This window comes from Drosophila suzukii, chromosome 2L (genome assembly GCF_043229965.1).
Source record: "Drosophila suzukii chromosome 2L, CBGP_Dsuzu_IsoJpt1.0, whole genome shotgun sequence".
In the NCBI taxonomy this organism is placed as follows: Eukaryota; Metazoa; Arthropoda; class Insecta; order Diptera; family Drosophilidae; genus Drosophila; species Drosophila suzukii.
The window spans coordinates 6,858,621-6,881,554 of NC_092080.1; the positions used below are offsets into that span (position 1 = coordinate 6,858,621).

At 38.7% G+C, this 22,934-nt stretch overlaps 3 protein-coding genes across 6 annotated transcripts; 1 reads left to right on the forward strand and 2 right to left on the reverse strand.

The window, feature by feature from the left end:
* The first annotated feature begins 1,038 nt into the window (after positions 1-1,038).
* On the forward strand, positions 1,039-4,012 carry snsl (snustorr snarlik). Of its 3 annotated transcripts, none has more exons than XM_017073777.4 (4): positions 1,039-1,105; positions 1,932-2,033; positions 3,016-3,102; positions 3,164-4,011. In XM_017073777.4, exons 2-4 carry the CDS (start codon positions 1,967-1,969, stop codon positions 3,763-3,765), a joined length of 756 nt encoding a protein of 251 aa, XP_016929266.3. In that variant the 5' UTR covers positions 1,039-1,105; positions 1,932-1,966; the 3' UTR covers positions 3,766-4,011. The 3 variants fall into 3 exon arrangements, with proteins under 3 accessions (XP_016929266.3, XP_036668606.3, XP_036668605.3); XM_036812711.3 differs by having other exon boundaries at positions 1,072-1,165; positions 3,164-4,012; XM_036812710.3 differs by having other exon boundaries at positions 1,084-1,190; positions 3,164-4,012.
* Positions 4,013-4,297: 285 nt separating this feature from the next.
* LOC108021168 (sialin) lies at positions 4,298-18,414 on the reverse strand. Its single transcript, XM_017089750.4, has 7 exons — positions 17,929-18,414; positions 15,699-15,757; positions 6,740-7,282; positions 6,227-6,597; positions 6,029-6,161; positions 5,314-5,555; positions 4,298-5,248 (listed from the first exon to the last, which is right to left on the reverse strand). Exons 2-7 carry the CDS (start codon positions 15,736-15,738, stop codon positions 5,069-5,071), a joined length of 1,509 nt encoding a protein of 502 aa, XP_016945239.3. The 5' UTR covers positions 15,739-15,757; positions 17,929-18,414; the 3' UTR covers positions 4,298-5,068.
* Positions 18,415-19,301: 887 nt separating this feature from the next.
* Positions 19,302-21,843, reverse strand: LOC108010250 (uncharacterized). 2 transcript variants are annotated; one of them, XM_036812775.3, is made up of 3 exons: positions 20,899-21,843; positions 20,459-20,787; positions 19,302-20,398 (listed from the first exon to the last, which is right to left on the reverse strand). In XM_036812775.3, the coding sequence occupies exons 2-3, from the start codon at positions 20,747-20,749 to the stop codon at positions 19,637-19,639; spliced, it is 1,053 nt and encodes a 350-aa protein (XP_036668670.3). In that variant the 5' UTR covers positions 20,750-20,787; positions 20,899-21,843; the 3' UTR covers positions 19,302-19,636. The 2 variants fall into 2 exon arrangements, with proteins under 2 accessions (XP_036668670.3, XP_070850377.1); XM_070994276.1 differs by lacking the exon at positions 20,899-21,843 and having other exon boundaries at positions 19,306-20,398; positions 20,459-20,868.
* Positions 21,844-22,934: the final 1,091 nt, after the last annotated feature.

Consider the following 22,934-nt stretch of genomic DNA (forward strand, 5'->3'; position numbering starts at 1 on the left):
AGATCTCTTCAACAATATCTCCACAGTAGGCGTTAAAAAAGTGAATGAAATCCGCCCAAGTACCATTACCATCTCAAGTAAATTCGGTTTTTTCATCTTTTTTTATGAAAAGCAAATAAAAACAAAACGAGGCTGTGCCGCCCTGAAGCAACCTTTCACAATGCCGCAAAAATGTGCCAAAAAAAAGAAATTATAAAAAAGCCAAACCCCAGAAGGCAAGACCCGGGTCCAAAGCAAAGTGCGCCAATTTGAAACAGAGATGACGTTAATGGAGCAGATGCCAACAGCCGGTCTCAGTTTCAGATTCAGTTTGTGTTTCAAGCCCGGCTTAGTGGAAAGAGAGTACGCAGCTACCGACCAAAGTTACGTGACATACTGTACAGACAAAAAAATTATGCTGTTTTCCATAATTTTATAAGTAAACAAAAACTTATAAGATGTAATAAAATTTGTAAATTCTTTTCACAAGTAATTCTTCAATTAAATAAAAATACCTTTAAACATCGATTACGATAAAATCCAATTGGTTATAAATGCTTTAAAGAGACAGATACACTTCAAGGGATTCAAGGGATTAAAAATTCCTCATAAATTAAATGAAAAATGTTCCTCACAGCGTAGGGTGTAACAAAATTTGTAAATATTTTTAAAGCCCCTTCCCTTAATTAAAAAAAAATTATTTTATATATCAATCTATGATAAAATCATATGCTGTTTAAAGTATTTTAAGAGACAAATAAATCTAGGTTGTTTGGAAATTCATTTAAATGAAATAGTAAATGTTCATCCTGAAATCACTGAAAATTGATAACCCTCATAATAAATTCTTAATCGTTAATGCTAGCTAGAGAAAATTTTTCATTTAATGTGCCTCTTATACACAGTGAATGCTTTAATATAAAGAGTTCCCACACACTCCGCACCAAGAAAATTTGCTAAAATTATTTATGAAGTTGGTTTAATTTTTTCCAGTGCATTTTCCAGCTTTCCGCAGAGAGCGAGACTGCGGCTGAATTTTAGCGCGTGTTGCACGGTCGAAAACACTCTCGATTTCAGCTCAGTTGCCTTGCAGACGCGGATCGGACAAGTTGTCGATTGAAAAACGGTGGGCACTCGCAGAGGATCTACTCGAATCCTATCGTATCGAATCGAACCGAAAAAATACGTTAGTTTAATTAGGCCATTCGTATGTGCGTAGTGTTGGTTGAATGTTTTTTGCCCTCAAGCCCAAATTACACTGACGAAAATAGCAACAGACACTTTTTGACACAACTAACTTTCATTTTTATGCGATCCGAAATTTCTGCGCTATGTTTGCCCAGTTTATTAACATCAATTTAGGAAGTTAGCGTGTAAATGAAATTTACAGCAGTAAAAAAAAACCGAAAGAAGCCAGAAATCAATCAAAGCCAAAATGAGACAAGGCCAAGCTGTAAAGGAAAAACAAATATAAATAAAAGACACCGAAATAAAAACCCAAGTCAAATGGAGACAAGGCGAGCTACGTAGTTACCTTTAACAACCAAAAAACACAAAAAACAGCAACAATACGAAGCTCATTGAACAAAAGTGAGAGTGATTTCCAAACCGCAGTGTTGTTGGATTTTTTTTTTTGTATTTACGCTTTTATTTAAGCCAGACCCAAAACACATTGGTATACGGGTAGTCGTATGTGTTTGCATATCGCATCGGAATCGAAATCGCGTAAACAAAAGCGGCTAACGAAAAACTTGGCAACCAAATATTTCAAATATTTATCCAAATGACGCACCTGCTTTCGGGCAACTGACCAACCTCAAGTCGCAATCGGGTTTTTTAGAGTCTGTTGCGCAAACGCCTTAAAGTGGCTTAAAGAAAAAATGTTGAAAAATTCTGCAAAAAATTGTAATCATATCTGGTATGGCATGAAGTAATCGACTGTGTAATTGCAGTTTCTGCGACTCCACATAAATGCTGACAACTGGCCATGTCTTGGCCAAAACAATGGGGCTACGCTAGCCTCTGGCTGCCTTTGCTGATCGGCCTGCTCTACAGTAAGTTAATGCCACCGAAATCGGTGGAAACTATATCGAGATCGGTTGCTTTACAACCGGTCCAACGACTTTAACCGATTCCGGCGACAGTCTCTCATGATCTCGAATGGCTCTTAGCCCGAACTCCACGACAAACGGCGGACTTTGGCCAAGTTAAGCACCCTGAGCTCTCCAACGAGCTCCAACTTGTTGCCGGTCTTTGTGTCAAGGTCGCCGGATCGCCGCAAATGTTGTTTGGCCTGTGGATCGTCTATGGGTCTCAATGTGATTTGTTTTTGGGTTTTACTTTTATGGCGGTGTGGCTTAGAGTTACCTAATGGTTCTTGGAACAACTCGCTTGGGTATCAAAGTACAGGCAGTCCAAGTCATTGAGCCTTTCCATTTTTTGTAAGACTGGATCATTAATCAAATATAACCCTGACTTTTAATTGGATAGTTCTTAGGAAAAGATAACGACTCAACAACTGTTAAAATTATTTTAATTACATTTCATTCTTATAGAACATACACATAATTATGTAAACTGTTTCATTTTTATTATAAAATTATAAATTACTAAACTATAATCAGATATTTTCGTGGTCGATATATAGATTTATATTTTTAGGTTGAGCTGATCTTAATATCCACTTTATTGCTTAAAAAAAATAAAATTATACTACACTTAATTACCTATTCAAATGTAATACTTTACAAATTTTGAATCCCTTTATTACATATTCAAATATCATACTTTTGATATTATCAATATCAATTTTTAGTATCTCCAGCTTTTCAAACGACCTTCAAAGTGAAACGAACCTGAAAGCCGTTAAAACCTTAAGCATACTTACGCATTGTTAGCCAAACCATAAAAAGTGTTGTATAACCCGCCCTGAAATTAACTGGCCTAAAATTTACATAAGTACTGGGGATCGCCAGGCAGATGAGAGAGATAAAATCATTCGGCACACCAAGTCAATTAAATCTTGTATACTTTCAGCACAAAATGCAACAGCTTTCATTGTGCCGAGGGAACTACCGTCCATATTATCCATAGTTTATTCCAACATACCACCGATTAAAAAGGGTAAGATGTTGTGGATTTATGTTCCGAAGTTCGAACCATTATTTAAATGAGCTTGTTTCAGGAACTGATTCCCGTTTGGGCTTTGGCTTTCGCCTGGGCGAGCATGCGGACTTCCAAGTGATGGTGGAACTGGGTCCCCAGAAGGAAACCCGACCCATTGGCGATCCCAACCAGGATGATCAATCGTTCAATAAACGCCAGGTGAGCCAAGGCGATCAGAAGGCCCTGGCACGCCAACTTTACCGCCAGCAGGTGAAAGAGGAGGCCCAGAGATTGATGACCTCCACGGAGAGAAATGGGGCAAGCTGGCTGGAGATCTGGTCGAATGGCATGAAACCCCAAAAGACCAAAAGCCAAAAAGACCAGGCTAATAGGCCGGTGGCGAAAGAAAGTTCCCAAGATCCCTCGAATGTCATGCAGCAGCTGCAGTTGCTCTACAAAATGGCCACCAGTTCCAGCACCACCAGTAGCACCACCACCACCACTGAGATTCCTCCTATCTTCCAAGGAGGATCCCTTAATCTAGGTGGCCCAAGTGGCTTTAAGTTGCCACCACCTGCTCTCAGCCAGGATACAAACACGCTGAGTAATCCTGATCCTCTCAAGAACCCAAGTGAGATCACAAAGGAGCTTATGAATGTCAGTCTGGAGACGGACACTTAGGTTGTGTACTTATCTAGTTACTAGTAAATGATCAGTGATCACTATATACCTGTGTATATGGGTGCTTAGCAAATCTGTGTGTACTATCGCTTAGCTATGTTTCTGTAAATAAACTTTAAACTTAACTTAAGTTAGCGAAATGTTATATTGAGCTGCCTAAAAGTAGGCAATAAGAAATTGACAAAAGTAAATATAAAGTTCAGATCATGTAAAATAAAAACGTGTAGAATCGTAGAAATGTAAAATTATGTTGATGAATAAAACATGGTTAAAATTTAAGTCAAAAAAACTAGTAATCTTGCATTTTGATATTATTATTATTATTTGAACGGGTATATTTTGCGTTACCAGAATTTCTTTTTTCATATTTTACTAATGGACATATGACATTTGCTTATGATTATTTTCTTTTAAGTCTTATTAAATTTCTACCATTCGAAGAAAAATATCACAAAAAATAATCCCAGCTCAGAGAAAACGCTGGTTCTGAAAGGGTCTGCACTTTTGCCTTAAAAATAAAGACGAGAAAATGTTTTCTTTCTGAGTTACGCTTTATTATGAACTTAGAAAATGTTTAAATTAATTACATAAATAATCAAGTATAGTACAAAGTTACGGTCTTTACTCAACTTAGCTAAACTATCGGCATATTTTCACTACTTGCATAAGTTTTTTGTTCATCTAAGCTAGACAATAGTTAGGGCTACATTATAAATTAAACGAAACATATAGGGCACAGCAGCTGATCGACGGTTAGGATCGATCGACCTTAGGATAGGCTCCATCCACCAGCCAGCTGTGCGCTCTGTGGACATACAGAATACTATAAATCATTTAGGCTACATATATGCATACAGTTACAGGTGTACGCTTACATCTAAAAGTAAATATTACTTATGAATATAGTCAATTTCCATTTAGCAGACGGGTGCATCGGTGTACAGTGTTTTTTTGGGTTTTTTTTTATATAATGGGTATGAGATGTTTGTGTGTGTTCTTTTGTGCGAAGAAACCTTTCGGTATCTGTGTATGTATAAAAATAATGTCTTTCATTTCATGTTTTTCTCCGTGTTGAGTGTCCGGTGTTTCTGTTCTGTCCCATTTCTAAGTGATCAAGCGGTTGGCAAATGAAAACCACGTAATCTCAAAGGTGCAGTAGCAACTACTATAACTTGTGCGGATAATGATGTTTGATGGGATTACTTTTTTCTCGATAAGTGATATCTCCAACTCTTGGCTTTCATTCCCTTCCCCTCAACTGGAACAGTAGAATCACCGACTGAGGCTCACTGGCAAAACGAATTCACTTTCCGTACTTTAGGGGAACACCCTCCTCCTGGGTGACATCGCTGATCTTAACGCGCTCTGGGGGATTGTTCCAGGACTGAAGTTTACCAGTGCCGAAAATGGCGAACACAATGGGTCCCGAGATATAGGTGGCAGCCAGAATCCAGAACACTATTTGCCACGAGTGGAAGGATTCCTGTAATCAATAAAATGTATTTAACTATTTATTTATCTAAATCATTGTTATCTAATTAAACTCACATCTTTGTAGGTAAGGGCTCCCACCATCCACGTAGAAAGGAATCCTCCGAAAGAAGACAGCGTGTTGGCCAGTCCAAAGATGGTTCCACTGAAGTTGGGTGCAATATCCAAGCCATTACCAAGATAACCAGCGGTGACAGCTCCATGGGCAAATAAGGCCAACGAGAAGATCGTCACGGACCAGGTGGCATCGTAACCCAGGAACACCTGCACTATCATCAGCAGACCCGGAATCACCAAAGCTGTAAGTAAGGTATACGTATTTATAATAATGGTTTTAACAGAAAAATGTTTAAATATAAAATGAATTTCACCAGAAAGAATCTATTTCGGTTGAACTTGAATTTTTTATAAAATTTATTTATAGACTGGATAGATTGAATCTCAATTTCCTAGTTCTTCAAGAAGATACATATATAAAAGAAAATTTCAATAATACAAATTATTATTTTTAGTAAATCTCTCTACCTTTTCCCTTTTTTTTCTCTAACCAATTCTCAATCTCAAAACGGAAATCTTGATTTATCTCCAAAAACAATATCAAGACTAATTGTATCTTTATTTCAATATCGCTTCTTTTTGAAAACAAGCTCAAAAATACTTTTGTCTTGTCTGCAGGAATGTTTCTTTTCGAATTAATGAGAAAACAATTTCTCAAAGTAAGAACTTCTGATCTTTGCCTATTTTCGGTTTCAATATTTCTGGGTATACATACCAAAAGTAGTGAACAGTTTCCTAGTAGCCGTCGTGCTCAAAGTACCCCTCTTGCGCAGGTAATCGGCAAGATAGGATGAGGCCACAGCCATCACGTATTTGCCCAGATAGGGAAGCGAAGAGAACAAGCCGTTCTGCAGGAGATCAAAAACTATTAGTAAAGATAAATCACCAGAGATAACTTAGTTATCCAACCCACCTGCTTGATGTCAAAGTGCAGAATCTTGGACATGAAAGTGGGCAGCTGGTTGACCACCGTGAAGAAACCAAAGACAGCCAGTCCATGACAGATGATGATGGCCCAGACGGCGGGGGAGCAGAGCAGCTGGCCCCAGGGCACGTGACTCGGGCGCTTTTTGGAGGTGGTGGTGCCGATGGCCTCCTCGATCTCTCGCCTCTCCTCGGCAGAAATTCGGGGATGGGTGGCCGGTGTCTCGTAGACAAAGGTGAACCAGGCCAAGGACCACAGCAGACCCACAGCTCCTGTCAGGTAGAAGACACTGGCCCAGCCGGCAACAGAGATCAGGTAGCCACAGATGGGCATGGTAATCGCAGCGCCAAGGGAAGAAGCTATAGGTTAAAGAACAAATTTAGGTTAGTATTGGAAAAATATGCAAAATAACTTTGAAGCTCTCTTGGGCGGATTTTCTACAGTTTGTTTAAAGAAACCTCCTAGAAAGATCCTTAAAGCTCCATTTAGACCCACACTTACCCATCATATTAGACATGAACTTGGAGCGCTCCATGGGCGGAATCCAGACGGCGGCCACAGGGTGAATGGCTGGCCAGGAGGCGCCCAACATGAAGCCGAGCACCACTCGCACCACGATGAGCACCACATAGTTGATGTGCGCCGCCAGCGGGGTGATGAGGGTGAGCAGACTGGCCCACAGCATGGAATGTCCAAAGACGCGGCGGCCACCGATCAGCTCGGCCAGACGACCACCAGGCAGTTCGGTGAGGATGTAGCCCCAGAAGAAGCAGCCCAGGACGAAGTTGGTCTGGTAGGTGTCCCACGAGAAGCGCTCCTCGTACACATCCACTCCATCCGGAGACAGGGAACTACTGTTCCCAGACGTACTATTCCCCGTTAAAGATGTGACATTTCCCGCCAGGGTGACATTTCCCGCTGGTGAGGTTACATTTGGTCGGACCATGTCCACAATGGCAATGGTGAGGTTCACTCGCAGGGCGTAGTTCAGCATGAAGCCGAGCATGGTCAGCAGGTTCAGCACTTGGCGACATGACAGGAAGTCTGGAGGGGAGAGAAGAACGGAGCTCGATTAATAATAGAATCCAATGCAATACCGAGCATTGATACTAGCGAAAAAGCGAAAAAGACCAAGCTCCGTCGTCTGGGTCACCAAAAGGTTAGGCACTTAAAATTCAGCTTTGGAATATTCCCAGAAAACCGAAAGTCAGGCGACCAGCGACTTAAAAATAAAGCCCACCCAAAGACCGACACAATTTCTGATAACAAAACTTTACTTTATAGGAATTGAATGTGGTTTTATATCACACAGAAGATTCGCAAAAATATTTCTGACTACGAAAGTTTAGGAAGTATAAATTATGAAAATAGATTATATACCCAAGCCGTTTTTTAAACGAGAGAAACCCAGGAGGACTAGTTTAAATATTTATGTTATTGAAAAAGATAATACAAAATTCTAGAAAAATATAATTATAGAAAATAAGTTATGTGGCATTGGAATACTTATTTAGAATACCTTAAAGACTGAAGAATTTTTCAAAGCGTGAAAACTCGTTTGTTTTATTATTTCTATTAAGTGAGAAATTCTAGGAAAGTATATTTAAAGAAAATAAGTTATGTGCTTCCTTGACTGAAGCGTTTTGAGAATCATTAAGATAAAAGTTCGATTCATATAGTAATATAATCGAACAACTATTAGGAAGGTTCTATAAGTCCATAAAAAGCTTACACGCGCTTCGTTTACACCCGTGTAAACTAAATTGTTATCAACTCACCATATCCCGCCCACTATATTATCTGATGTAATCTGTTGTTTTCATTACACGATGCAGCCCAGATAAACGCATTAATTACCCATATTAATGAGCCAATAAAATCGCAATGATAAAACTTAACTGTCGTTGTCAGGTGACCTCAATAGCATACAGAAAGGGCCATGAATTTGATTTGAGGATCGCCTGGCAGTGGGTGCAGCTTGAAAGTTACGGAGAACTGAATCAGGCAATTATTTTTCATGTTTTTGGAGTCGAAGATACACTTTCAAAGATCATTAAGTGGTGACCATAATCAACTCGGACTTCGCCTGTCATCTTTTTGGGTGGTTATTAAGTGGCAAAGTGCATTGTTCGAGGTTCGGGTTGAATTTCTCGCAAATCACATAAATAAATTTCGAGTGCCGTTGAACTCCATTGAACCCCTTTTTTTTTTTGATTTGGGGAAATGTTCGCAAGTCTCGATGTAAATGTATATAAACCGATTATTGATGCCGGTCGGCGGTCGGAGTGTTAAACTCGCTCCAAAACGACTTTCCCATCAAAATAATGTTCGCTATCAGCTGCGGGGAAGCGTCTATCGGGCCGGTCTATCAGTCTATCGACTGTCTGGCCGGGACACGCCCACCCCGCTGATTATGGCCCCAATATCATGTTAATGTCATGCGAAAAAATAACGCCACTCGACTTGTCTAGACATCGGCGAGCATCATCAAACGAGCGGCGCACAACAATAAACCGAGACACTCAACTTGTATTAAAATTAGCACTCGAAAATCACCGAAACTGAACCATCAAAAAAGCGTTAAAAAATAAAAATATCTAGTCGTGTTTGCTATAAATTCTCGATCATATAACCAGAAAAACGTGCCCGAACTACACAAAAAAAAAGAAATAAACACGAAATATATATCGGCAAGGTTTCGTCTTCAACCAGTTTCTCTTTTTAAATCGGAAAGGTTCGAATCGGATAGGATCGAATGGGATCAGAGCTATACCAAAATCTCGAAAGATATTGCGAATACGTCAATGGGAAAGTTTAAATCGTTAGCAGGAATTTAGCTGGAATTTGTAAATCGAATCAATGCTGAAAAAGCGTGTGCCGCAAATTATATCGATAAGGCTTGATTTATACAACTTCCACTTCCACTAAGGAAATCAATTTTAATAAATGATTGTCATAGATTGGCTAGGATTTTAATTTATACACCAGTAAATTTATTTTCTTATCTGAATAGTAGCTAATAATAGATCGCAACTCAGTCTAGTTTCTATAAATTATTTTGTTTTAAAGAAACTGCTCAGTCACAGTTAAACACCCTTTTTAACAAAGAACAGCGCTCTACTTAACTACAATAAATTAGTTAATCCAGTTATTCAACTTTAATAAATTAAATTCTCGTTTGGCATTAAGTTTTGATGATAATTAAATTGATTAGAATTTGTATGGTAGCTCTAATTTACTTAAATTAACTCATCAAGAGTTCTCTAAAAGATCTTACTCATCGAGTTGAAATTTTGAGTCTGTGACTCCTTCCGAGAATCTTAATGGTTGAAACTTGTTTGCCTCCAAGCAGAAGAGTTCTTGATTAATTGTTGCCTCAAATTGTTCTTTATTTGTTTTTCAAGGGGCCTTTTGTTTACCGCCAAACTATTTCTGTTTTTAAATTTTTTTCGCAATAAATTAAGTGAAGGCCAAGCCTGATGTTTACAACCGAGAAAAAGAGTAGGACAGGCAAAAAACCGGCTAAAAAGATCAAAATTATTTGGGTTTCACACTGCCGGGTCAACTGGATTTTGACAAACTCTTCTCAGAATTTCGGTTGTCTCGTGCATAAACGTATTTGATTTTGGTTTCTGTGTGATTTTGGTTACCCCTTCATTTTTTTCGCACTGATCTTTAGCCTTTATTGGCTTTCGTTGATGCTCTACTTGAGTCGAAACAAGTTCCCCAATCCGCCACTAACATAAAAATCCCATCAAAGAAAGGCAAAAACTTAAAAATAGACGGCATGCAAATAAAACGAAATGAATACGGGCAAACGTGATACTTAAATTACTGTTTTTATGATTGGAGCAACAAGTGAATTTGAGTTCGTTTTGCATTTGGGTTCATTGATTTCTCGGGGAAAATTCGTTGAGTTTATTCATTAAAAGGCACTTGAAGGGAAGATGAGTTTTTCAACTTTTAAATAATATACTTTCGAAAGACGCATATCCGGCACTTTTGGGTTGACGCAAAAGCAATTTCGAAAATCTCTTGTACTCGCATATTTCTAAGTCTCTTGTATTATTTTATCTATTATTTATTCCGCTTGCCTTTACACTTTCGGATCTATTTATAATGCCTCTCTATCGGTTCTATCGAATGCGGGCAGTGGGTACACACCCTCCGATGATATAGTGTCCCACTCTCGGTTCTCTCTGCCGGTTCCTGACCTTCAAAATGGGATGGGGCTACAGGGTGGTGAAAGTTAACCGCCGATATCGTCATCAGCCTCGACCGACTGATTTATTTTCTCCTCGAATGGGTGTGTATTTGTTTCGAAATAACAGAGCGCGTGTGATCCGCTGGCGAAATTTCTTGCGGAATGTCCTCAAAAACTGCGTGGGTGTTTCGGTCTGGTCGAAAATTTTCCATCATCTACTGACTGACGTTCCTGTTATAATTCGTCTAAAAGGCGGGCAAAGAAAGGCCCGCATCGACGTCACATTAATGCGCACTATTCTGTCAAGGTGCCAAGTCATTTTTGTGTTTTTATTTTTTTTTAGTCATGGGATCTTAGGGGGCGCAACGTGGCGTATGAGTTATGGCGAAGGCGCGCCAAACACGAGCCCACTTTTCAGATTCGATTGTAGCTATTACTCCCACACACACACACCCGATTCTGATTCCATATCACAACTGCTCTATGGGTAAACATATGTGGAACACATATTACTTTCGAGGGGAAATGCGAAAATAATGTTTTGTTGGCCAGACAAATCGATTGTATCGGTTCGTTCCACGTGATCACTTTTACAGTGATTCTCAGGACTGTTTTGTCCTCGATTTTTGTGTCAGGCGGGGTATCTTGCGAAACGATCATATAGACCTTCAGCTGAAAATACGGAAATTAATGCCACTAAGGCCATTTTTCGTATGCTGTCCATTTATAAATGTGATCGATTATTTTGCACTGCGTATAAGGAAAAAGTCATAAGACTTTTTGTTGAAACTTTGTGAAATTTTGTAGAAAATAATATAAACATTTATGTATCTTAAAGAAAATGGATTTAGTTTCTAAGTTGTTGTATTCTATTTTAGGCTCCTTTTTATTCATTATATAGAACATATGATTTAAAAGGTAATAAGATGGTAAGACATTTTTATTGTTTTGTATATTTTATAAAGTTGTTCTATTGTATTTATTTCAAAACCCCGAAACACACTGTTCTCGTGGAAACACATCCACCATGTAGATATAGTATCTATATCTGTCTGTCGGATGGCATTGCCGCTTCGCCTTCTAGCGGCAATTATTGGCTTTGTTATGCTGGCCAACTGCATTTCCGTTTCTAACTGATTTACGGAACTGGCCTCGTTCGCATCGAGTGAATTGTAATGCCAATAGCAAAATAGCAACAGCAGTGTCTCTCTCATGCCAACGACTTTGTTTATTTTTCGTGAAACTGGTTCCACTTCAACAATAAGCAATAAGCTAATGCTAATTAATTGCTGAATTATTGTGGCAATTGCTGTTTGTCAAAGGCATACACAGCCGCACTTATCACTTTTGTTGGGCGATTGCATTGTGATTTATTGGTCTTTTTAACGGCCATCTCCCGAGGGTCTTTCCCATCGCCATCACCATCATTATTGTCCTAGATTTCGTTCCTTTCATACTGTTCGGAAATCTTCCATGGAAATTTACAATTGGGGCCTGCACTTGTGGCGCTTGCCGTTCAAAGTGCAATCAGTCTTAAGTACGAGGAACTTGTATAGATTTACAACACAATCCAGACTGATAAGTCTATGGAATGGCATGGTATGGAATGTCTGGCAATTGTTTGATGGCTTTACAGCCGCACAAAGCAGGAAATCCAGAACTTTTATTGACTTAGGTGGGATCCAAAGTGCTGCATTCGGCCATAAAGTTGCCAATGTAAACGTCATAAGAACCCCTTATCTGATTGCCAGTATCCGAACCACTTTAATCCAGCATAAGGTATGCCGCTACAGCTGGACAGCCATAAATGTAACCTCAAGTTGTCATTTCCTCCGGCCATATCTCAAACATACACGTGCCGGCTAATGAAGAGCTACAGGTTGTAAACAAGTTGTCAGTTGGGGTCTCAGTCGTCATATGCATATGTATAGGTTCATTTATAGCTGGCATTAAAAAAATATACGCAAAAGGGGGCTCGTCGTCAAGCTTTCAGTAGCTTTAGAAAATATTATTTTGGACCCATTAAAATTATCAACATCAATTTCGCAAATAGTTGAAAATTATATTCTGAACTTTGTCGCTTGAGCCCATTAAAACTGCGACACGCTTTGCCTTGGCAATAGACATAGTTATATATAGACTGTAGATTAATTTAAAAATATTATTTCCGAAGACAACGCTTTTAAGTGCGATTTCAGAACCATCAATGGAGGCTTGCCTCAGAGTTTTTGATTATCGCTCAGACAACTGGATGATTAAAAGGTCCCTCGGGTCAAAGCCAGAATTTTTTTTACTGTCTGCACTCGCTGGATTTCATTAATGTAGAAACTCATAATTGTCGGAATACTAGAAATTTCTGGTTTTTGATTAAATAACAAAAACCACTATCAGGAAAGTGTGCCATGCGCAGCGGAAGTACTATGTAAAGACTAAAATTATAAACAAATTCAATTCTCATGCAGCCAAAGAACTCTAAAAATTCCAAGCAATCAATTAAAAAATGTTGTTTTCACCCAAAAACTGGACTTAATTAATGCATATTAAGCACACGGGCTAGAACAATTGGGGAGTTTTTTCAATGGAGTGCCAATTATGACAGTCATCAATAAGCTGAGGGGTCTAGTAAACACATCGACATGAGGTGGCAAAAGTTTAATAATAATTTATCGTAAGCAAAATGATCGGAGCACATGCTCATTATTCATTACTTGTGGCGGGGCTTAGCTGTTTGATTAATTCCAGACGACGACCCGAAGTCTGTTGTCAAGGGTGAATACCCGCCGGATTCAAATGTGGATTCAAACGAAAACTGGAATCACATTGCGAAGCGGTTCCTCCGGGGAATTTCACCAGCGCAAAATTTTGATAAGCCGACTAAATTGTTTTTAAGGCAGGTTCTATTATTTGCCAGTGGTTTCTAAGCTGAATAAAAAATTAAAACGCTTTTTCATTAGGCTGGCTGATCTCGTTAAATGAAACATATATTTATTTATACTGATATAGCTGACAAAACAATTTAAAAATTAAATGTTCATTGTAAAATATCAGCGGAAGTAGTCCATCCCATTATAGCAATTTATATATTTATCATTATTATCCAATTATCATTTTAAAGTTATTTTTCATTAATCATAATGCCTAAGTATTTATTGCGACATAGCTTTGGATTAAATATTACAAATGCTAATCAACTATTCAAACAAGCATTTATCATGATTTAAAATTTACTTATCATTGAACCTTTAAAGCAAGTGCGTTTTATTTTACCTTTTTATTGCACTTGTTAGCACCTTGAATTTTTAAATAATACGCAATGTCAGTAAACAATGAAAACCTATAAAAATCGGTTATGAATCACACCTGCTTTGTATTATTTTTGATGACTAGCTAAGAGTGTTATGTAGGCGTGGGTGAGAACTACACGAGTCTATAATAGGCAATAATACCTTAATCGCTTTAATCGATAGGCATTCAATACTAATTTTAATGTTGAATGAACTTGTAATTGTCTGAAGGGAAAACGTCTTTAATTAGCACAATCAAAGTTAGTCACAACTCCCCCTAATTAGAGGTTTTAAGCTAGGGTAGTCGAAAAATGCGGGTTTTGGATCATGAGACGTAGTTTTACTCCTCTTGATGTTTTCATGCTAATTGGGGGCTTTGATTTTTGGTTAGAGCTCTAAGCTTATCTATCATTCATGTTTGCTCACGGGGTCGGCGAAATGTGCACTCGAGCATGCGATCACAGGCCCTCCTCCTCAACCTCCTCCCAAAAATCCACCTCCCTGCTTTCTGTCTGATTGTCTGGTTCTGAAGTGCTAAACAGCTCCAAAAGTACGAATTAAATAGTAAACAGTCGGCTGACCGTCGCCGATGGGCTATTAAAAATTCGCCACAAAAACCACAATAACAACAACACCACATCGTTCAATTAATTGCGAAATGTACTCAGATATTTAGTCCATGAACTAAACTTTCCATGCGGAATACGAATTGTTTGACAGTTCAGATGGGGTGGGGGAATAGACCAACTAACGTGTTTAGTTAGCGTGACTGTGCTAATTTGTTTGCATAGTTTAATGCGTGGTATTCCTTGGAAATGTCATAACAATGGCGTCATGAGGTCGCCCAACTACGCAGTCCAGCTGTCACAAGGCGTGGGCGACCATATCTACATATATCGATGACATCGAACTCGAGGAGTGTCGGTCCAAGGATGGACGGTATGGGACCTCCCGATGTCGATGATCGAGGAGATGACAAGTGTGTCGAGGGTGTTACATTTAAATATTTATTATATTAAGATTGACATAATCAGGTCAGGCTATCATTGCAAAAAATAAACACTTCAGAATGGGCTCGACACTATCTCTTACTATTTATTTTCAGGATATTAACTATATTTTCTATGAATGCGAAGTTCACATGGGATGTTTTATTATGATTGACAAAAGTTGGTCAAGGTTAGGTTATCTTTCCAAAAAGCTTCGCTATAGGGTGTTCAAATCGTTATTTTTAGGATATTAATATATCAATTTTATTAGATGATTATATACTATTATATTTTATTTTAAACCGTTTAAATAAATTCTATACAAAATAGCTAATATTAATCTACAACGAATGCAAAGAAGAACATGAACAAAGGACCAGCGGACCAGAGGAACCGGAAAATCAATCAGCATTCAATTCAATCACGGAGGCCCAATTGATTTGTAACCTCAATACAACTTGTCTCGTTGACACCAATCAAACTGGATCGAGGAGGAGTCAAATCGATTTGTTTATTTTAACCGAGTTTCAATTCAATTGGCCGTCAGGCATAGGCATTTTTTTTCAATTTACAAGCCGAGTGACCGTGGCGCGCCCCATTTTTAGTGGCGTCATGCGGTTTCTGGCCCTGTTATCGTTGCGCGTCTAGAAGCGCAAAAAAGGGGCTCGGCAGTGGGTTTACTGTTCTGGTACTTTCGACTGCATTACCAGCAGGTTGAAATACGAATTTATATTTTGTGGTTAAACATAAACCATAAACCTCCAACTGTCTCACATTGATATCAAATTATAAATATTATACTAAAACTTAAAACTGTATTGAACTTTAGTTTTTGTAATATTCACTAGACAAACTTTAAAAAAGGTTTTAATTAGATATGAAAACTAATTCCGAAATAGTCAAAACTTCCTTTGGGTGGAAACTTAAGAACCGACTGGGATTTTTCGCGGGTGATATCATATCATATCATTTTATCTACTTACTTCGCACTCTGTGCATTCCTCCTTTCTCCGTGTTGGACATCACGCCTTTATGTGCCGCTCTGCAAATGGAAATGTACCACAATTTAGCAAAGGTCTTTAAATTAGAAACGAAATATCGCAAAATACGATAAACATCTAAAGAAAACGGTATTAATAGTCTGCAAAGTTAATGAAACTTTTTCCGGAATAACCCACCAATGGGTCTTTTTCTTTTTGTATTTTTGACAATCTAATCTTATCAGTGGTGGTGTCTCGTGTTTGTACCTGAACGTGCCCACGAAAGGTAAGTATTTTCACCAGAGGAGGGCACACATAAGTTATTTGTGGGGGCAGTGCGGTGTCTGTCCCATGACTCAAGGCAATTATATCACCCAGTACCGCTTGGCTCATTCATAACTTTATCGGATTGTCCCTTCCCCTCTCGCTTCCCGGAATTCGCTCTTGCCCTGCTTATCGGACCGCCCCTTATCGTCCCTGTCTGCATCTTCAAATACCGCCGCACAGAAATCAGAAATTCTAAATATAATGAGACGCGAACACTTGAGTGGCGTCCAAAAAAAAAACCGCTAGCGTGGCTACTTTCACGTCAAATGATTTTAAATAGTATTCGTAAGATAATTAAATTTCCGCAAGTCAGGAAAGTTGGTTGAGTCTAGTGATTCACAAGTTAAATAGATTTTACTTTTAAATATTTGGGGTAGCAAGCACCCCGGAAAGGATATCAGTTTGAAATAAACCTCAAGATCACTTTAAGTTTAGAGCAATAGATTAATTTCCTTTACGTTTATATCTAGTTCGTTTTTTGTAAGTTTGTAATATTTTGTTAAAGAATAAATATTCTGGTGTTTATATGTATATATAAAATATCTTTATCACTAGAAATTTGTTTAAAATAATATATATTTCTTTATAAGTACTTTGTTTATTGATTTATTAGTTTTCAGTTTAGGTTCCTAAAAAGGTTCCCCGCCAAATGCAATGGGCTGTCGCAATAATTCATTTGTTCAGTTCTACTGGCGCCGCGATAATTTATTGAAACGGTGGTGGAAATGGAATTGGAAGTGGAAATTCGTCAGCTATATGCGATTTGTTGCATGCTAATTATCGCCAGACACGTGCATGAGGAGCAGACAGGGTCTTAAGTCTGCTATTCAGCCCCTAGCAACATGTTAGACTTAGTCCAATCAATTAACTGTGAGTTTATATAGCGTTTGGTCAATTTGTAGTGCAAATATTTGCTGGCGTCTTGGCAACAACAATAAAAAAAGGAAACCTATACCCTCAGTTAAGGATATATATATCCCAAATTATTGTCCTTGGGCCTGAGACATGTTGCCATGTTATTAACCCAATGAAAAGCGGCATCTGTCAGTTAGTATTTTGTGTGGGCAATGACTATATACGACTTCTATATGGTCACATGTTAGTACGTCATCTTCCGACAGCCCGTATATATGGCAAAAACATTAGAAACTGCCACAGCGCGCGACTTTTCTTGCAGGAGGTCAGTCTCATCAAGTATAAGCAATTACTCATTAAATAATATATTAGTCATAAAGAAGCCTAGCCGTCAATGTTTATGTTTATGGGAGAAGTAATTTCCAAGCGCACTTTTGTTTACAATACAAAATGGGTATTTAATAACGTAAATCAACGATTAACACTTAAATCACGTATAATTTAAGTGCCGAAACACGTAACAATTAAATATTAAGTCACTATTACATTTTTTGTCAATATTGCTATATTAAACTATGTATTAACTGGCATAAATAATTTTTTTGCGCCTTGAAAACAAATACAGAACACTTTTGAGGCTCTCGCATAACGATTTACATTAATTGAATCGCAGTATTAAATTAATCACTAATATTAAATCACTATTAATATTAAATCACTATTTAAATTTTGTTAATATTGCTCTAACTAGCCCTGTATGAATTGGAACATATATTATTTTTTTCAAATTGAATACAAATACATCTTTTTTATCCTTTTGAAGCCAGAACATTTTTTAGGTTCTCGAACAACAATCTACTTTAATTGAACCGCAGCATTAAATCACCATTTATTTTTTTCTTAAACCGCAAGACTTATAAGATTTATTATTATTATAGCAAATATACTCCATCTTAGATCTAATTAAACGCCATTTGGCTATAAATAATTGTAATTGTATCGCACTCGAAACGGATTGTTGGCAATATTTGCATTAGGAACTGAAACCCACCTTGCACTCGACGATAACTGCGGCGACAACTAACAAATGTTAGTTGCTTATGGCAAATTATATAATTTGCTCAGCACAAACCGATTAGCAGACAGTATTTGTATGATTGAGTTTACCCCGATTTGCATAAAACAACACACCCAGACGAAAACGGAAACCGCTTCAAGACCGCAAAGAAACCGCACGTGTGTTGTTTATTATTATCTTTTTTTGTTCCTCCTTTTTTTGAATATATCAAAATAGTTTTAAGAGTTTTGAAGATTGGAAAACAAAGGGTCTAAAACACACGCTCCGGATAAAGAACAGTTTTTTAGTTTAGACAGTGGGGGACAGACAGCTGTTGATTATTTTTGAAACTAGAAAAACGAAGAGTTTTCTGGCGCAAGCGCAGGCAATTCTAGAATTCGAGCGGATTTCGAAATCGAATCGAAAATGAGGCGGTTTCGCTGTGTGTTCACTTCACTCGGAGCGTTGGAACTGAACTGAAAATGCGGCCGTTCGTCGGCGGCTTTTTCTTTCCTCCGGCCAAAGCGGTTCGCCGGCAGCGACGCCGGCGCCTCGGTCGCTGCCGCTGCCCTCTGCCGCCGCTTCTGCCGCCGCTGACGTCCGTCGTTGTTGTTCGTGGGATGCAAAAATTCAAATTCTTGTGCCGTTTATTTTATTTTATTTTTATGCTCTACCTTATTTCTCGTCTTGTTTTCCGCTCCTCCTTTCTTTCTCTTTCCCCTACTTTCTCGACGCCTGTCAGTTCGATTGCCCAGCTGCCATTATCTTTGTCCAGATGCGATCGAACCAAATCGGAGCGGATAGGTAGGATAGTTAAGGCCCCCTACTTTATCAGTACAATATCATTTTGAAGGCGAAAAACTGCTGCCATATCAATGATTCTACAAAGTGAGTCTTAAGTTTTGCCGCAGTTCTTATAGTCTAGTCTTCATCGACGGGAGCTATTTGTTTTGACAGATATTTTGTTGATTAATAGCTTATGGGCGAGGGATTTGTTTGTTTCTAAAACAGCTGAAATGTTAATAACAACAGACGTTCTATATACATAGTATAGATATGACTGAGTGATGAAATAGATTTGCTGAAGCACACATTACTTTGTTTTTCGAATTTAAATGGGGCGGAGCTTTGGCAGTGTTACGAACACACCCATTTAATTGAACCCACAATATGGTAATTTCTGAAACACACGTTTAATGTAATACAAATATTTCTACCTTGATTTTTGTTTTACAAAATTGTTAATTTAGTACGCAGATATGTATTTGTTATATTCCATTTTTTATTTATCGTACACAGTTTTAAAGGTGTTAAAGTCAGATATTAATAATTGAAAGGCCATTCAAATGAAATCCAAAGTATCAGCTATGTAAATTTGTATAGTTTCGTTAGGATCAACGATCCGAAATACAGCCCATATAAAATAAAGGTTAACTTAATTGAAAGACCATTCAAATGAAGTCCAAAATATCAGCTATATAAATTTGTATAGTTTCGTTAGGATCAACGATCCGAAATGCTGCCCATATAAAATAAAGGTTAATTTAAGGTTTTAAAGGTACATAGACCTTAATAATTGAAAAGCCATTAAAATGAAATCCAAAATATCAGCTGTATTAACTTGTATAGTTTCGTTAGGATTAACGACCCGAAACTCAGACCGTATAAAATAAATACATCTAGAGTTTCCAGAAGCTGCGAATCAAATGGAGAAGCGGGTCCAGCGCTCCACAAGACTGGGACGTGGTGACGCCCTGTACCGCTCGTCGAAGATGGGGCAGAACTTCTCCGGGAAACGCTTCTGGAGACAACGGATGACGGTGCCCGTAAGGTAGTAACGCGGTGGCCAGCGGCACTCGCAGGGCGGGATGCACGTGGGGCACTGGGCCTGCATGGAGTTCCACTTGCTCATGGTGGTGGCCAGCAGGGGAGCTAGGCATTCCATTCGCCATGGCAACCGAAGATCCCTTTCGGTCCAGTCGCAATCGCAGGGTGGGATGCACGTCATGCACATGAGCTCCTCGAGTTCCATTTCCGGTGGCGACTGCTCCGCCTTCTCCACCTCCGTATGGCACTCGTACATCTTGGCCCGCGGAACCATTCCGATTAGCTCCTTGTACTTGCGCTCCTGCTCCCTGCGCAACCACATATACAGCAGATCCCAGTGATCCAGGTTGCGGGCCCTCTCCCGAAGGATCTGCATCCTTCGGTAGAGATCCGACCTCCGCACCTCATCGTAGTTAACTCCAGTCTGCGTGTGGAACAACAGGTACAGCTCGTTGGGCTTCTCATCAGGCAGTGAAATACTGGAGGAGAACTTGGTCAGCTCGAAGTGGAACAGCATCCGGATAGCATATGTTATATGTCGGATGTGATCGAAGTCCTTGATGTTCATGGCACTCAAAGCAGAGGCGTCCAGCAAGAGCAGCTTTCGTCCCGTGATCATATTCACACGAAAGGTGTTCTAAAATATATAGTGCATATAGATCGATTTCATAAAAAATATTTATTAAATATTACCCACCATGTACTGAGGATAACCATATCCATTAATCCATCGCCTGATATCCATATCATCCCACTCGAAGATCGATGGTATTGGCAGCTTGTCCACCACAATGGAGCACAGCTCTACGAGGGAATCGGGAGATGTCCTGAACTGTATGGGTACGTCGTCCTTATCGTATTTGGGACAACCCTTGAGGAAATCGTTCCGTCGAAACGTGGTGGGCGGCATCTCCGAACGGACCTTGACCTTCGTTTTCACCTTCTGGTGAAGGAACTTGGTGTCCGCTATTCCGTATAGATAAGGCATCTTGCATAAATTTGGCTCACAATCTTCGATCCTTTTTACTTGATTGTGTATTAAAATTGGACAACAACAAAAATATGGAAAATATAGTGATTGCTATGTTTTTATTTTGATGATCTTTATATGGTATAGTTTCTAATAGAGATATATACCTATTTTTAGCCAATTACGATTGCCAATTCCTGGGTTTTTCGAGCTGGCAATGCCGCGTTTGAAGGGCTTCGTATTACCATTTTGCTACCACGTTTTGTGTGTGATGTTCGTAAACAAGTCGAAAGAATCTGGAGAAATCTGAACACAGCCAGAACCAGGTACAGATGTACATATGTAGGTACCGATATCGGAACCCCTGTGGAAACATCTGTCCGTCAATCAGCACATGCCAAAAGTGAGTTATTACCCAGGTAGAGGGCAATAGATCGATTGTTTCGGATTATGTTGTATCTGGATTGGGTTGTCCCGGTTCCTAACGGTCCTCTCGGTCCCTCGATGCTGACCATGTGGTAATGTTGGTTGTCAAAACATGGTCAAGGGTAAACGCCTCCAGTTTACATACTCGTACATTCGGATACCCGACAGCTCATATGTTTGTGGTTTATTAATGAGTACCGCGAATATATACATATATGAGTATATACTGAAATCGCTTCGGGGCGCATGGGTCGCTGACTCATCGCCGATCCGTTCCGATCGTCTCACGTGACGGACATTTTGGAGGTGATTTTTATGGAAACACGTTTTCGGCCATTTCGGACATTTGTTGTATTGTAACCGCTGCTCGTTCGGCAATCAAGCAAAAGCCTAATAAACCTCATCAGGTTCATTTTTGGCGAACGCTTACCTTCATTAGCATGTGGCTGTCAAGTTTTATTGTTATTTTTGCAACAGTTTTGCGGCTTAAATTTTGATGACAATTCGAAAGGTTTTTTTGGAAACATCAATTAAGTCTGTTTGCGAATGAGTTTATCACGAAATTTCGTCTTATATTTTGTCCTAGAATATAATGAAAATGGCGTCGGAATGGGCGGGGGCGTAGTTGGCGACGAAGTGGGCGTGGCTGTGTGTCGGGTTTATAATTTACTTGGATCGTAGTGTCGTCCCAGAGGAAAGAAATTCGTAATTATATACTCTGCTAACCAATTAAAGGGGGCAACCATACAGTGAACACTCTGAAGCGAGTTAAATCTTAAAATGTTGTTTTATTTTTAAAGCGGTCCATAAAGCTTTTTTTTTTAACCGGAACTATTGTATAGTATTTAGGAAACAAATTATTAATAGTTCCTAGAAACTATTTACAAGTTATTAGCTACTGAAGGTTTGAACTAAACTGTTTAATTTATTCGAACTGTGTGGGTGCATTTTCACAGGTTTAACGACGCTATAAAAAATAATCGTAAGATTCTAAAATAAATTATTAAAAATTTTCGCTTAGGTAGGTTCATATATTAGCTAATTTTATGGTGGATTTCAATAAATCAAAGTATTTCAATTTTTTTTAAAGACAATTTCTTACTCCTTTGTCTACTGTACTTGAGAATACTGAACTCTAAGATATGAGACCACAAAAGATTTCACTTTCGCTTGAGAAGAGACGGGGCGTGTAGATGCGCCACCATGAAAAATGAAAATGATATGACCATGTAAGGGCAGCTACTGCCAACTACGATCGGACAATGTAATGGTGGCAACAATAAATTAAGGTTCTATTTTTGTAGCTAACTTGAATTACATGCCCGCGTTCCACGGCAAACTGAAGCCGGTTGGCAGCGACTAGTTAACAAGTTAGACCTAAAATAGAAGATGCCGCTGTCCAAGTGTCCGAGTGTCCACAAGTCGACCATCGGAAGAGAAGAGGAGACGCCAGACTAGGCTTGACCAACTTGCAGACGTACACTAGGAAAAACACTTTTTAAAAATCATCTTTTCCTGAGAAATTTGAAATATGTATCTATAAAAAAAATAAAAATGTAAGCTCTATTAAATTAGTAATATTGTTTGCATTCTTAATAATGATTTGTGAATAACAAGGTTGCTCTTTTAATAGTTGTAATAAACTAATTCATTCATTAAAACCAAAAGGACAGTAATTATTGCTCTATTAATAATGAAAAAAAGATAAAGAATTAAGTTTTCTAATAAACATTAATACTAGGTTGTCAAAAATGAATAATGCGTTAGAAGATGTATT

Excerpts from the sequence above, each read along its gene's own strand:
- snsl (XM_017073777.4), top strand. The coding sequence starts at position 1,967 with ATGTCTTGGCCAAAACAATGGGGCTACGCTAGCCTCTGGCTGCCTTTG. Across the intron at positions 2,034-3,015 it reads GCTGATCGGCCTGCTCTACA|CACAAAATGCAACAGCTTTC; the intron begins GTAAGTTAATGC and ends GTATACTTTCAG. Across the intron at positions 3,103-3,163 it reads CATACCACCGATTAAAAAGG|GAACTGATTCCCGTTTGGGC; the intron begins GTAAGATGTTGT and ends AGCTTGTTTCAG.
- LOC108021168 (XM_017089750.4), bottom strand. The coding sequence starts at position 15,738 with ATGTCCAACACGGAGAAAGGAGGAATGCACAGAGTGCGAA. Across the intron at positions 6,598-6,739 it reads GTTCATGTCTAATATGATGG|CTTCTTCCCTTGGCGCTGCG; the intron begins GTAAGTGTGGGT and ends TTTAACCTATAG. Across the intron at positions 5,249-5,313 it reads GAGCCCTTACCTACAAAGAT|GAATCCTTCCACTCGTGGCA; the intron begins GTGAGTTTAATT and ends TATTGATTACAG.
- LOC108010250 (XM_036812775.3), bottom strand. The coding sequence starts at position 20,749 with ATGCCTTATCTATACGGAATAGCGGACACCAAGTTCCTTCACCAGAAG. Across the intron at positions 20,399-20,458 it reads ATGGTTATCCTCAGTACATG|AACACCTTTCGTGTGAATAT; the intron begins GTGGGTAATATT and ends TATATATTTTAG.